Below are 15000 nucleotides of genomic sequence, written 5' to 3' on the forward strand. Positions count from 1 at the left end.
CGGTATTAGCCTGTATCTTTCCTCTTTTCAAACAAAATAGATGTATTTTTTTCCTGAAACCTTGATTCATTCTCATCAGATTTATCACGTTAATTATTGAATATTTATTCTTGGGAAAGGTGCTCAGTACTCTAAATAGTTCTCGATCGAAGACATTAATATCCAAAAATATTTCCTTTGCTTTGCATTAAAAACATGCACATTTATCAAGCCAATAGGATAACTTCACTGTACCCTCTTAATACTTGACCCCACGTTACCACACATCAATTTATTCCTGGAATTTCCTTAACCATCTGGCCCATTCTCCTGTACTTTTGTGATATATGCCTTGCCGTTCCACAAGCTGAACACTGGCTTGTACGAGCGTACTCATCTTGGAAACGTGACCTTATTGACGTCAGTTCACGTATACCCATTTTTTCCCCTGCACTCCTTGCACATTTGCTGTATGTCCTTGACGACTTCAGATAAAAGATTTAATTTTCATTGCCCTTGCACCATCTTTCATCGTTATCAACTTTGCCTCAACCAAAGCTGACATGTAAATGCCACCGATTTGCATTCTTCTTTGCCCTACTCTGTTACGCCTGAAACGACTCTTATTCTATTATTTCTCTTCACTTCTCCTTCTGACTTGTACTTATGTGTCTCTTCCTCATGCTCGTGCTCTCAATACTCATTTAAAATCTTCACCATTACATCCCTCAACATTCTCATCAGTATGACTTACACCGAGGGACACTTACCTGGACAGAGACTCTTTTCATTCCCTACATCCACATTCATCTTATATTCATAATAATTTATAATCTTTAGCACATCATCCCATTTTAATCGCTCATTCTTCATTCTTATTCTATATTTTACTTCACATTAATAAACTTGGCCACATGGACAAGGAAAGGTGGGAAGAAAAATACCAAGGAGAGCTATGTTTTTAATTTTTATAACCAAATATTTTCCTTCCTAGAGTCTCCGTTCTATGAGGATGCGTTACTGGAATTTAGTTCTATTATTTTCTTATTCTTTCAAATTCATTTTTCTTTGGTATGTCGCACAAGTTTTCATCCTTCTTGCACAACCACATTATCTTTTTTTTTTACAATCATACTTTTGTTCTTTGAATACTTCCAAATTCACTTCCAAAACATTTTCAAGCTCTCATATCCATATGACCCAACTTTCTTTGCAACTTAGGGTTCTTAAAACTTTTCTGTCATCGTACCAACATTCAACGTTCCTTTTTATATCATCTCTGTGAAAACTTTTTCTCTTTCGTCCACATTTCTCTATCATCATCTAAATTAGTTATCTCCTTTTCAGCTTTTTTGGGTCTCACAAAATGTGCCTCCTAATCTTCCAATATTCTTTCAAATGCTCTTTTTTTACGAAACTAGTACCATTGTCACTCATCATTTTCACTGGCTTACCCTCATATTGGCGGCAAAGTCTGACTCATTATTCCCACAATATTCTTATTTTTTTCAATCTTCAAAGGTAATGCATACACTAGTTTAATTAAATTATTTACCGCCATCATAACACCTACATATTCATTAACACCTTTATATTATTTTGATGCTAAATCAATCCCTACCATTAGAAATGGTTTATTTATACAGAACCGAAAAGTAGATGGACTTGTATAAATTCACATATACTTTCCTTTTTGGCAAGCCTCACATAGTAGTGACATCCATATAGATATTACCAAAAAAGAAAAAGCGTGTAAACTTTCTCTTCATATATTACAAAAATCTGGACATCCTCGTATGTCCATAACTACCATTCACAATCTTACACATTTCAATTGCACCATTCACGAAAGTTCTGGCTCTTAAACCTCTTCGCTTATCAATTCACAGGAAAACTACAAACCTTCTAGCAAATATCTTGTATTCTTTTAACAAACTTTCCATTTACGAGTTGGAACCCACTCTCGAAACATTCCTTAATCTTGCTTATTCTTGGATACGACTGTTGCATTTCATACACATTCCCCAATGATAACAATTCATTTTCTCTGTTTACTATATGTTTTACACCTAAAAAATTGGCTATACACATACTCCATCTGTATCTTCTGCATCTAAATATATTCCTCTCATTCTCCAAAAATTAATCCCAATAAAAGAAAAAAAAATTGTTCATCACTCAGAACAGTAAAATCATGCACGGTTTCTTTCAAATCCTCCATGTTCACAGTCAACTTGAATTCCTCCCAAACTTCAAATATCCCTTTCCTGTTACATGTATGGCCATTCTTAAAAGTTTTGTCGGCTTACAGTCAATTGTCTCACCTCACCGACCAGACTAGCATTCACCAAGAAAACCTGGGCACCCATATCATTCAATACACAAGGTCTACACTTTAGCTGCACTTACAGCCATTCTACCATCTTACTATAAATACAATAATAAAGCTCTTTAGGACTATCCGAACATACATCACAATTCATTATCATCAGCGGTTACTAGCCCACAGGAGAACAAAGGCCTCAGATATGCCCTTCCACTTACGTCTGTTTGTGGTCTTTCTATACCAGTCCACACCCGCAAACTTTCTTAGTTCGTCTATCCATCGTGTTCTGTTCCTTCCCCAACCTTTTTTTGCAATTTCTAGGGACCCATTCTGTTATTTCGAATGTCTATCTATTATGTGGTATCCTCATTATATGTCTTACTCATGTCCATTTTTTTCTTACATGTTATATCCTCTACTTTAGTTTGTTCTCGTATCCGTTACTCTTTTTTGGTCTTTTAGTTTTTATTCCCATCATTATTCTTTCCATAGCTCTCTGAGTTGTAACTAGCTTATGTTCTAAAGTTTTAGTAAGGCTCCAAGTTTCTGGTGCATAAGTTCATACTGGTAGGACCATTTGATTAAATACTTCTCTTTTTAGAGACAGTGACATTTTACATTTCATAATCTCATTTTGTTTATCAAAAGTTCTTCATTCCATGCTAATCCTCCTTTTAATATCGGTCTAGTGTCTGAAGAAACACTTACTGTCTGTCCTAAGAACTTATATTCATCAAGAATCTCTCGAGGCTCAACCACAGCGCTTATTTGTTGTCTCTGTATTTTCATTGAAAATTATCTTTGTTTTACTCATATTGAATTTCAGTCCTACATTTCTGCTCTGTCTATTCAAATCTATCATCTGTAGCAATTCTTCTCATGATTCACTAAACACGACTATGTCATCTACAAATATTAATGTATTCCCCATTAATATTAATTCCTACATTTACCCAATTTAAAATTTTAAAACTGCTTCTAGGCATGCTGAGAATGATTTAGGGATGGAGTCTCCCTATCTGATTCCTTTCTCAATCAAAATTTTCTCACTACCTTTATGTAGCTTTAGGATTGTTTTACTTCCTGTATAGATATCTTCAAGTGTTCTAACATAAGATTCATCTATTCCTTGTCTTTCAAGGAGTTTCATTACAGCTGGGGATTTGACAGAGTCAAAAGATTTCTCATAGTCTATAAATGCCAAACAAAATGGTTTGTCATACTCTTAATTTTTCCATTAGCTGGTTAATTACATGCATATGCTCAGTTGTTGAATCTCCAATTCTAAAGTCTGCTTGCTCTCTTGGTTGATTATCTTCCGTTATATCAAGAGGTTTACTCATCTCTCACGGAATATGAGACTCATTCTTATCATAGTACTTCTTCTCAACAACCATGTTATACAATTACTACCCACCAATCAAGTATTGCAAATAGTAGGACAAGCTTTTCTTACATTAACTGAGCGATACACAACTTGTGTTTTTTTTTCTATTTCATAATATACACATACCTGAATCTTACTAAACTGACTTACTATTGCCAGAATCTTTGAAAGGCATTACTCCTTGGATATATATATATATATATATATATATATATATATATATATATATATATATATATATATATAGCTCTCAATTCCTTACGATACTTATCCATATTCACCGATCTTATTTGTACACTTCGTTCTGCTACACTAACATTTTCAAAACATTAGAAATCACATGACTTTTGCTCAACTCTATCCACAACTTGATTATGAATAAGGCATCCTCCCATCGAATAACATCTACTATCGTGATATACATATTAAGCGTTTTTGCTTTCGGGTGACCATCAGGATACGTCAGTTAAATATGCGTCACCCCTTGTATCACAATCTTTCAGTTAGAAAATATCTTTTTATACATCCCATAAAAAGAAAAAATTCGACCAGTCCATTCTGTCAAGGGTTTAGAAATAGCAGAACAATCATGCATGATCTTCATGAGAAATCCTCTTAATTGTCTCACTGTTTTAGACTTTTGAATCTCTTGCAATTTCTTTACAAACTTATACTTCCTCACTCTAGTCTGATTTACCTTGTGTCCCTGAAAGGCAACTTCTGTCAATCACTCACATTTGGATACTGTCAGTTTCATACCAAGTTCTTCCAATTACCTTAACAGCCACGCATTAACCTCATGCTCAATCTCAGATAGATTTATTTATTGCCAAAGTATCTTCCAGAAACGCCAAAAGTTTCTTCATTAGAAACACAACAATTACGACCGTTTTATACATAGCAGCCTCGTATACTGAACCAAAACTCTTAGTCCTTTTAATACATTCATTATAATGCATTTGGCATTTGAAAATACAGTGCCGGGTCTGTTCCCTTCTGCAAGGAACATTTGTTAATACCCTCGTATACCAACCACACTATAAACATACACTACTAGAGCACGCATTGGAAACATACGTTCTACAGTCACCTCATTTATTCTTCGGTCATTAGGTATAAATACATATTCGTAGACTTCCTTTCTTACTGATACAACCAAGATCTACACATATTAGACTTTGCGTACAACCAGGCTGAAACTATCCTACGCGCTCTCTCTCCCTCTCTAGGCTTAATCAGACCCATTCTTCTTTACCTCTTCATACTTCTCCAACAAGTCTCTTGAAGCAGTCAGGTTGGGTCACTCGTTTCTCAACTTTAAAAAAGGACAGAAGTAGGAAAAGAAGGAAACGGGAGGTTATAAACTTCATTGTGTAAAGTTTTATAAAATTTTTCTTTTGTTTAATTTATATGTTTTCTTTCTAGATTTTTCGTTTACTTTCTACCATAATTTCTCGAAGAATTATTTAGCAAGATTCGTTCAGATCTTAATTACATATCCATAAAAACTATTCTTCATATCCAGCATTTATCTCATACACCATTTCTTTAATCCCAATATTTTCTTCATCCGTATTCCTCCAATGATTTATTGTCTAATGCAGATGTTGACCTTGGGGTGGCCCCCTGGAGACCATCTCTTTCATGCAGCACTGAATTTGACAGGGCGTTTGTCTTCTAACTTCAGGTCACGGCCATGGTGATTTTTTCAAAACTTGTGACATTTAATTTTTTTTATTTTTTTTTTGCCCTATTTTATATTCTCCACTTGTAAGTTAGTTTCGGAACTTGCCACTCGTGTAACGTAGTGTAATTTTGGGTGTGTTATCGTAAAAGATTTATCAATGGTGTGAAATGCAATGAATGCCATATAGATTTAACCTAAATGTCTTTAAGATAAACATGTACTATTGTAATAAGAATAGTATTTTGTCTTTAAAAATCTTAGAACAATGTTAGGCATTATATAATGATTGTGATTTTTGTGCCTAAACTACTGATTTGATGGTCGGAGTTTAGAATTAACTAGTTGTATTCATATTTCTTAGATTGAACAGTGATATCAAATTGAGATTACTATCTCTCTCTCTCTCTCTCTCTCTTATTCGTATTAAACCCAGTACACTATAAAAAGCAGGAGTTACCAATCCAGCTAACACAAGATATATCTAAAAATGTGGAACCTAAGTACTATTATATTTGGTATGCCTTACATAGCAACGGATTTTTTACAACTTACTACCCCACAGGTGATTCATATAATAAAAGTTTAAGTTACTCCTACTGGGGACATTCCTACTCAAATTTCTCCATTTTATGGATTCTGAGTACTGTTGGCATTAGTCATTAATCTCCATTATCATGTTCGTTGAGTAGAGGTAATTTTTTTGAAATGTAATCAGTTCAGTGTGTGTGTGTGGGGGGGGGGGGGATTGGGGGGCTAAATTGATATTGGGAAAACATGTTATGCAAGGCATGAAGCTTAGTCTGGTAACTCATTAAATACAAAATTATTCAGGTAAAATTGGCTTCATTAATTCCAGTACACTTTACGGGAAGCTAAGGAGACGTCAGCATACCAGAAGTCATGAAGCCAACTGCACCAATTTCTTTTATGACTTCTGAAGGTTAGGGTTGGTAGAGAGCCCTTGGCTTTCATTTGAAGAGTCCTGGGTTCGGTTTATATTTATAGCAGAAATTTTTTTCTATATAGTAATATATATATATATATATATATATATATATATATATATATATATATATAATATAATATAATATAATATAATATAATATATATATATATATAAAATATATGTATACATATATGATGTGTATACTGTATATATAATGTATATGTCTGTATGTACGTATATATACTGTAATGTATATATTAGAATAATATATATATATATATATATATATATATATATATATATATATATATATATATATGTATATATATATATATATGTATATATATATGCATATATATATATATATATATATATATATATATATATGCATATATAATAACATACTCATATATATATATATATATATATATATATATATATATATATATATGTGTGTGTGTGTGTGTGTGTGTGTGTGTGTATACACACACACATACATGCACCGTAAGGTAACGTTCTCAATCTTCCCTGCATATGAATAAATTCACTAAAGTCCATGGAGTCCAATAGTGTTTGGGGCCCATTTATTCTTAAGGGTCCTTGGCGGACCAGGATTCCTGGGGAAACTCTTGAGGATTTATTCAGAAATGTGAATTTCAGGTTTTTCAATCTCTTAAACATGCAACTGTCTTATTTTTGGTGTGGCATTGCCAAAACGAAAATGGTTGTAGAAGTGGCCAGTTTTCTGCATGCTGAAGAGGAGCGTCTTCTCTTCAATTGGTTCTTTACTTTATGTTTTTCCGTTTGATCTTCTATTCCCTTCTTTCTTGTGTTTATTCATATTGCCATAGAATGTTTATTGTGTTTTGATTTATTGTTGTTATTGCTATGATTATCATTATTTGATAATATACCAAGCATGTTTGATTGAAAATGATTTCTGCCTCAGTAGCATTTATCTTGCAATTGAGCTTGTCAGTGGCTTGGATTTTCTTCCTTTCTTTAGTACTGCATACCACCAGTAACTGTGCTATATTGGATATCAGTAGAGGGAACAACACTCATAGAATAGGTTCTGACGTATTGTAATTACAGAACTTATACTATGCATTTTGCTCCCCTACTGATGCCAAAAATTGTAGTTACTGGTGGTATGCAGTACTGAAGAACGGAAGAAAATCCAAGCCATTGAGAAGGTCACTTGTAAGGTAAATGCCACTGGGGCAGCAATTATTATTATTATTATTATTTTTATTATTATTATTATTATTATTATTATTATTATTATTATTATTATTATTATTATTATTATTATTTATGATAGTAATGATTATTATATTTTATTATTATTGTTATTAGTTTGTTGTTTTTGAAACCTTGGTTGTTATGCCCACGATTTTTCTTTGCTTTCACGCCTTTTTGAATATTTATCTCTCTCGATCTCTTTGTTATGAAGGCATCTGCAGGAGATTTGGTAGACGCGTAATATTCCTATTATTTTTTACCTTTTTTTAAATAGTATATATGTCCTTTGACGAGAGTGAAAACTTTGTACGTGCACACAGATTAATACCACATACTTCACGCCTTTTTCTTTTACCACAGTTTTTTTTTGTTTTACACTAATTAGGAAAAGAACTCCTTTATGGCTGTCGGCAACTTTCCGGCCGTGAATTCCATCTTTTTTAACATCACTTGGATTAGTGGTTTCTTTTCTCCTAACGGCTGTAATTCTAATTTATAGTGTCAACTAATTGTGATGTGTTTGGTGATCTTCTTTAAGCTAAGATTTAACATGGGGGCTTTCTTTTAGGTTGGAAATTTTTCTGCAAGTTAATGCGGTTTCAGACCACCCATTGAATTTCTGTTCATTTTAACAATAACTACAGCATTAAGAATGAAGATAATGATAAATAGTATAGTTTTTCTATACATTATTGATCTCTTTGATGACCGTAATTTCATGAATCAATTCTAATATCCTAATAATTAATCATATGATCCATAAATGTATCAGAAATTCACCAGCTGGACTTTCTAATTTCATGTGGTTCCCCAAATATTGCAAACTCCGGAGCTTGACTTTTCAAAATAAATCTAGCAAGACGAATGCGAGGAAAGCAATTGTCGGGTTACAGTGACAAATGATGTTAAGCTGGCGATTATGTGGTTGTTAGCTTGTGTGTGTATATATATATATATATATATATATATATATATATATATATATATATATATATATACAGTATATCTATATATATATATATATGTACATACATACATACATACATATACCAAGGCACTTCCACCAATTTTGGGGTGTAGCCGACATCAACAATGAAACAAAAAAAAAGGGGGGGGGGACCTCTCCTCTCTACGTTCCTCCCAGCCTGACAAGGGACTCAACCGAGTTCAGCTGGTACTGCTAGGGTGCTACAGCCCACCTTCCCCCGTTATCCATCACAGATGTAGCTTCATAACGCTGAATCCCTACTGCTGCTACCTCCGCGTTCATCTAAGGCACCGGAGGAAGCAGCAGGGCCTACCGGAACTGCGTCACAATCGCTCGCCATTCATTCTTATTTCTAGCACACTCTCTTGCCTCTCTCACATCTATCCTCCTATTACTCAGAGCTTTCTTCGCTCCATCCATCCACCCAAACCTTGGCCTTCCTCTTGTACTTTCCCATCAACTCTTGCATTCATCACCTTCTTTAGCAGACAGACATTTTCCATTCTCTCAACATGGCCAAACCATATCCACTCTAGCTGCTAACTCATTTCTTACACCCGCTCTCACCCTCACCACTTCGTTCCTAACCCTGTCTACTCGAGATACACCAGCCATACTCCTTAGACACTTCATCTCGAACACATTCAATTTCTGTCTCTCCGTCACTTTCATTCCCCACAACTCCGATCCATACATCACAGTTGGTACAATCACTTTCTCATATAGAACTCTCTTTACATTCATGCCCAACCCTCTATTTTTTTACTACTCCCTTAACTGCCCCCAACACTTTGCAACCTTCATTCACTCTCTGACATACATCTACTTCCACTCCACCATTTGCTGCAACAACAGACCCCAAGTACTTAAACTGATCCACCTCCTCAAGTAACTCTCCATTCAACATGACATTCATCCTTGCACCACCTTCCCTTCTCGTACATCTCATAACTTTACTCTTACCCACATTAACTCTCAACTTCCTTCTCTCACACACCCTTCCAAATTCTGTCACTAATCGACCAAGCTTCTCTTCTGTGTCTGCAACCAGTACAATATCATCCTCAAACAACAACTGATTTAACTCCCATTCATGGTCATTCTCGTCTACCAGTTTTATTCCTCGTCCAAGCACTCGAGCATTCACTTCTCTCACCACTCCATCAACATACAAGTTAAACAACCACGGCGACATCACACATCCCTGTCTCAGTCCCACTCACACCGGAAACCAATCGCTCACTTCATTTCCTATCCTAACACATGCTTTACTACCTTTGTAGAAACTTTTCACTGCTTGCAACAACCTTCCACCAACTCCATATAAACCTCATCACATTCCACATTGCTTCCCTATCAACTCTATCATACGCTTTCTCCAGATCCATACACGCAACATAAACTTCCTTACCTTTTGCTAAATATTTCTTGCATATCTGCCTAACTGTAAAAAGCTGATTCATACAACTCCTACCTCTTGTAAAACCACCCTGTATTTCTCTAAGATTTCATTCTCTGTTTTATCCTTAATCCTATTAATCAGTACTCTACCATACACTTTTCCAACTACACTCAACAAACTAATACCTCTTGAATTACAACACTCATGCACATCTCCCTTACCCTTATATAGTGGTACAATACATGCACAAACCCAATCTACTGGTACCATTGACAAAACAAAACACATATTAAACAATCTCACCAACCATTCAAGTACAGCCACACCCCCTTCCTTCAACATCTCAGCTCTCACACCATGTATAAACAAAGGGAGGTTAAGGTCTCGCAGGTGTGAAGGGGTTTGGGGGATCAGTGGGGGCGGGGGTGATGGCCTGTGGGGAAGGAAATTCCTCTTAGGTAAATCTCTGGTCGGTAGAGACGTGTAGAGAGTACTCCTACTATTGGGACGTGGCAAGTGTTAGGAAAAATACAATTTACTTAGAAATTGCCATATATATATATATATATATATATATATATATATATATATATATATATATATATATATATATATACACATATGTATATGTATAGATATATGTGTGTGTATGTGTAGGTAGCTGATTTTCTTGTAGGTATATCATACAACCAGACCATTATTTTTAAAACAAAATTTTTTCAAGAATATTTCTTTCCTCTTTACTACTCAAACATATTGTCCAAGTTATTAAAATCTCATCAAAATAATGTATTCCTTTTTCATTTCGAGGGGGTAATTTACTCATCTGAGACTTAAGCTGTCATATTTCGGGTTAACGTCGATCAATTTTCGTGGTTTTCGAGGGAAAGGGATGAAAGTTTTCTCATTTTTGTTTAATGGCAGGATTAGGGGGACTTTATCGCGTATCAAGTCTAGCCCATGCAAATTTCTCTTCTCCTTAACTTCGGAAAAGATGGCCTTGCTTCGGGGGTCTTATGGAATAGATGAAGAGATGTGAAATTTAAGTCAAGAGGGAGTTTAATGTAAAATATTAAGGGGGAAAGATGGGGCATAACGTAAGTTGGAAAGAGAGAGAGAGAGAGAGAGAGAGAGAGAGAGAGAGAGAGAGAGAGAGAGAGAGAGAGAGAGAGAGAGAGAGATGCAGTTATCCACTATCTTTGTTTATTCTTATATTTATTTCTATTGTTTAGTCATATGTTTTGCTGCTGTTACCCATATTATTATCATTATGTCTCTATCTTGGATAAGGGAATAGATGTTCTAAGTTAAAAAGGCACTATGTACAATGATTGGTCACTGGCCTTTGATAATACCTATGTCAATCATTTATCTACTATTGTCTTTAGGTTAGGTTCCTCCAGCATCCATAGAAAATAGATTATATTTGGTTATTTGATTAGTTTTGACATGGAAGGTACCACTTCCTAATTTACTTGAAACATTTTAAAAACACCTTAATAAATTTAATCATAAATGAACGTTTGAAAAGGTACATTGGAAGACATATAATCAAGGTGTTAGTTAACACAGGAAGTTTGAATATTTCTACTCGCATATTGAAGCCTATAATTTTTATTTACTGAAGTACCTATGAAAAGCACTCATCATGCTATCTCTAAAACTAGAAAACCTCTCAGCCCTTCTATTCTTTTGTAGAACAAATCATGTGGTGTTTTAGAAATATTAATACAAAATTCTATGGTGCTAGTGGTTTTTTCAATGTGGAATAGTACTCGACTAAGGAATAAAAATATTCCAAGAAATGCAACGTAATGTTTTGGCTCTACTTACATGAATGTAGTCACGTTCTAAAACCCCTAACAGAGGTGTGGCAATATTGTTCCATCTTTACCCAATTTGAAAGTGAGTGACACTATCATCAGTGATCCTTCTGAAGTTTCTGAGAAACTAGGCCAACACTTCCAAGTATCCCAAGCCTGGAAAGCTATTCTACTGAGTTTCAGCGATTTTGTGAATCCCAGATTGCCCCTGATCTTACATTTAATCGCAGGGACATATAAAATGTAACCCTTTACCTTAAAGATGCTGTCATCAATGCAGGCCAAATATCTCCGAGGGAGATATTGTATGATATATAAAATCTTGAAACATCGGCTTGAAAAGGTTAGTGTTTCTTATGAAAATCATTGAAAGGATCTCTTCAACATAATAAAGAGCAAGAGACTGACTATATATATATATATATATATATATATATATATATATATATATATATATATATACATATATATATATGTATATATATTCATATATATATATTTTTTCAGTCATGCCCAGCGGCATTGCCAGACGTATAACTATTCGGTCTCAACGTTCTTCGGTTAGGGAGAGAGGGAGTAGTCAAGGCCTGGTGAGAGGAGTTGTAGCAAGGAAAAGGGAGGCATGAAAAGAGTGTAATCGGTGTGGGTGTGCATATTTATGTAAATATTTCATCGTCATTTTGACGGGTCGCGTACACTAGTATGGAATATTGGTATACTACCAAAAAGCTGGAGAAAGTCCATATGATAATTTTAGATTGGATTACTCTAATCAGTTATTTTAAGTTTGGTGAAAAGATAATGAACACCATGCTACTTTAATATTTGGAACACAAAGGCTCGATTTCTTCATAGCAGTTTGGTTTTCGAAGAGCTGATCTTCTTAGATCTATTGTTTAGGTTATCTAACAAAATTCAAAAAGTGTTTTTAAAGCAATGTGAAATTATTGGAATTTATTGTCAATTTTGAGAAGGCCTATGGAGCAGTCAAACGGCAATACTAGATGGCATTCATCGTAATATGGTTATATTTATTATGGCCGATGTGGTAACGTCCCTGGCTGGTGAACGCCAGACTGGGGTTCGAGTCCCCCTCAAACTCATTAGTTTTTTTTAGTCGTTGCAACCTCACCATCCTTCTTGGAGGGGTCTATAGGACTGGTCTACCTGCTGAGTCATCAGCAGCCATTGCGTGGCCCTCCTTGGTCCTAGCTTGGATGGAGAGGGGGCTTGGGCGCTGATCATGTGTATATATGGTCAGTCTCTAGGGCATTGTCCTGCTTGCTAGGGCAGTGTCACTGTCCCTTGCCTCTACCATTCATGAGCGGTAAAAGAGAAAAAAAGAAGAGAAAGAGGGATGGATTCATAAAGGTAGCTGTGGGAAAAGCATTATATAGGCTTTTTAGCCAAGAAGAAAGAATTTGATAGGGAAGTATCCTTAGTGTCCAGTGTTGTTACATAGTTATAAATATTGTAATGGAGTTTCCTCTCCTGTACAAACCTCCCTCTTTTTGGAAGATTGGATAATATACTGTGCTAGCTATGATGCCACATCACCATATAAACATATGCAAATGCTTATCAGTGAGAAGTCAAATGAGTGTGGTTTTAAATTTTCTATTTCTTCAGATTGCCAAACTATTTACTAGGTTTAAGCATGCTGAGGTAGTGCTATCTTTAGCTTTGAAAGGTGCTATTTTAACTTATGAAAGTGACAATATTATAATTTGATTCTGAACTTGAATGGTCTAATAGCAGTGATGCCTTAAAAGTAAAATTTAAGAAATTCATAATTGGTTTAAAAGCTGTTCCTGGCCATAATTTGGAAGCAGGTAAGAAGTCATTATTAAGCTTGAATGATAAAATGTGTAGATCAGAGTTCGAGCATGAATGTCAAATATATTTTTATACGTTGAGAACTTAATTCTGAATTAGGAGAACTTAATAATTTACACAATATTAGACTTCACAATATAATCGGGTTTATTCAGAATCTAACCTGTTTAGGGCATTTGTGTGAATACAAACGGGAGACCACTTGATATGCAAATAGAGGCATTTGGTCTGCAGTTTCTTTGCATGATTGAAACTGCCTCAATTACAGTCTTCTCAAGTTAGACGTAAGTGAACAGGCCTACAGAATTGCTTTTGGTATTGTTTATAAAGATCATATAACGTTATTTAGCGATGGTTCTAATCAAGAAAACAGGATTGGAACCACGATAGTCTACGAGGGTGAATTATATTTAGCCAAGTTACCTGATTGTGTGTATGTTTTTACTGAAGTAGATAGGAAAGCAAAATTTAACGCTTTAGCATTTTCTTTTATATACCAAGGGTAAAACTTTTGCATTTCATTAGACACTTTTTAAAAGTTTAAAAACCTTACCCCATGACTTTAGAAAGCTTGAGTAACTCTTTTGCATTTATTGTCGGCACAAACCTTTATTTCAGCCTCGTTCCTTTTTATATGAAAATTTGTGGTAATGAGGTAACGGAGGAGAAAGAAAATTAAACCAATTTAAATGGCATTTCCTCATTGGAATGTGTCAGAGTAGGAAAAGTTCGGTTAGGTCGTATTTTTTATTAAAAGGGCACGAGAAGTGGCTGCTTTCCCTCCTAGCCAGTAGCAAAATATATGTAGATTCCGGATTTAATATTATTGATATCTGAGGTGAAGTTATTTAAAAAAGATTGGGAACTGTGCATATATGCCTCATTAACAATAGTATTTTAGATGGTAGTATTGCACCGGCGTTTGCCCAATGTGGCATTAAAATATTGCTTGGGATACATTCTAGGGACCCATTTAAGATTCGCTATAGTACAATTCAACATAACCTAATTCTCATCTGTGTGTTTTAACCAGTTTTTTTTCATCAAACTTTAGTACAACATTCTTATTTTTATTAATATTCATATCTTTCACCAGCTAACGTGGTCCCCCCTTGGTTTACCGGGAATATCTCGATTGACGTCCGCGGAGACAGGAAGGCAGACTACACTCTGCTCGATATGAATCCACGTACGGGGATCTTTGAGGTAAGTTCAGATTTATCATTGGTCCAAGGTTAATTCAAGGAAACTCTGATTTATCATTGGTCCAAAGTTAACACCAAATATCATTGATCCAAAGTTAACTGTGATTTATCATTGGTCCAAATTCATCTGTGATTTATCATTGCTCCAAAGTTAACACAAATATTATTGAATCAAA

The 15000-nt window shown here is 34.9% G+C and overlaps 1 protein-coding gene across 1 annotated transcript in view; it reads left to right on the forward strand.

The window, feature by feature from the left end:
* Positions 1-15000, forward strand: part of LOC137629594 (atrial natriuretic peptide receptor 1-like) — a 1161427-nt gene that overhangs the window by 757891 nt on the left and 388536 nt on the right. Inside the window, 1 exon segment of the mRNA XM_068361051.1 lies at positions 14716-14825. Coding sequence (XP_068217152.1) covers positions 14716-14825 — 110 coding nt within the window.

This window comes from Palaemon carinicauda, chromosome 37 (genome assembly GCF_036898095.1).
Source record: "Palaemon carinicauda isolate YSFRI2023 chromosome 37, ASM3689809v2, whole genome shotgun sequence".
Taxonomy (NCBI): Eukaryota; Metazoa; Arthropoda; class Malacostraca; order Decapoda; family Palaemonidae; genus Palaemon; species Palaemon carinicauda.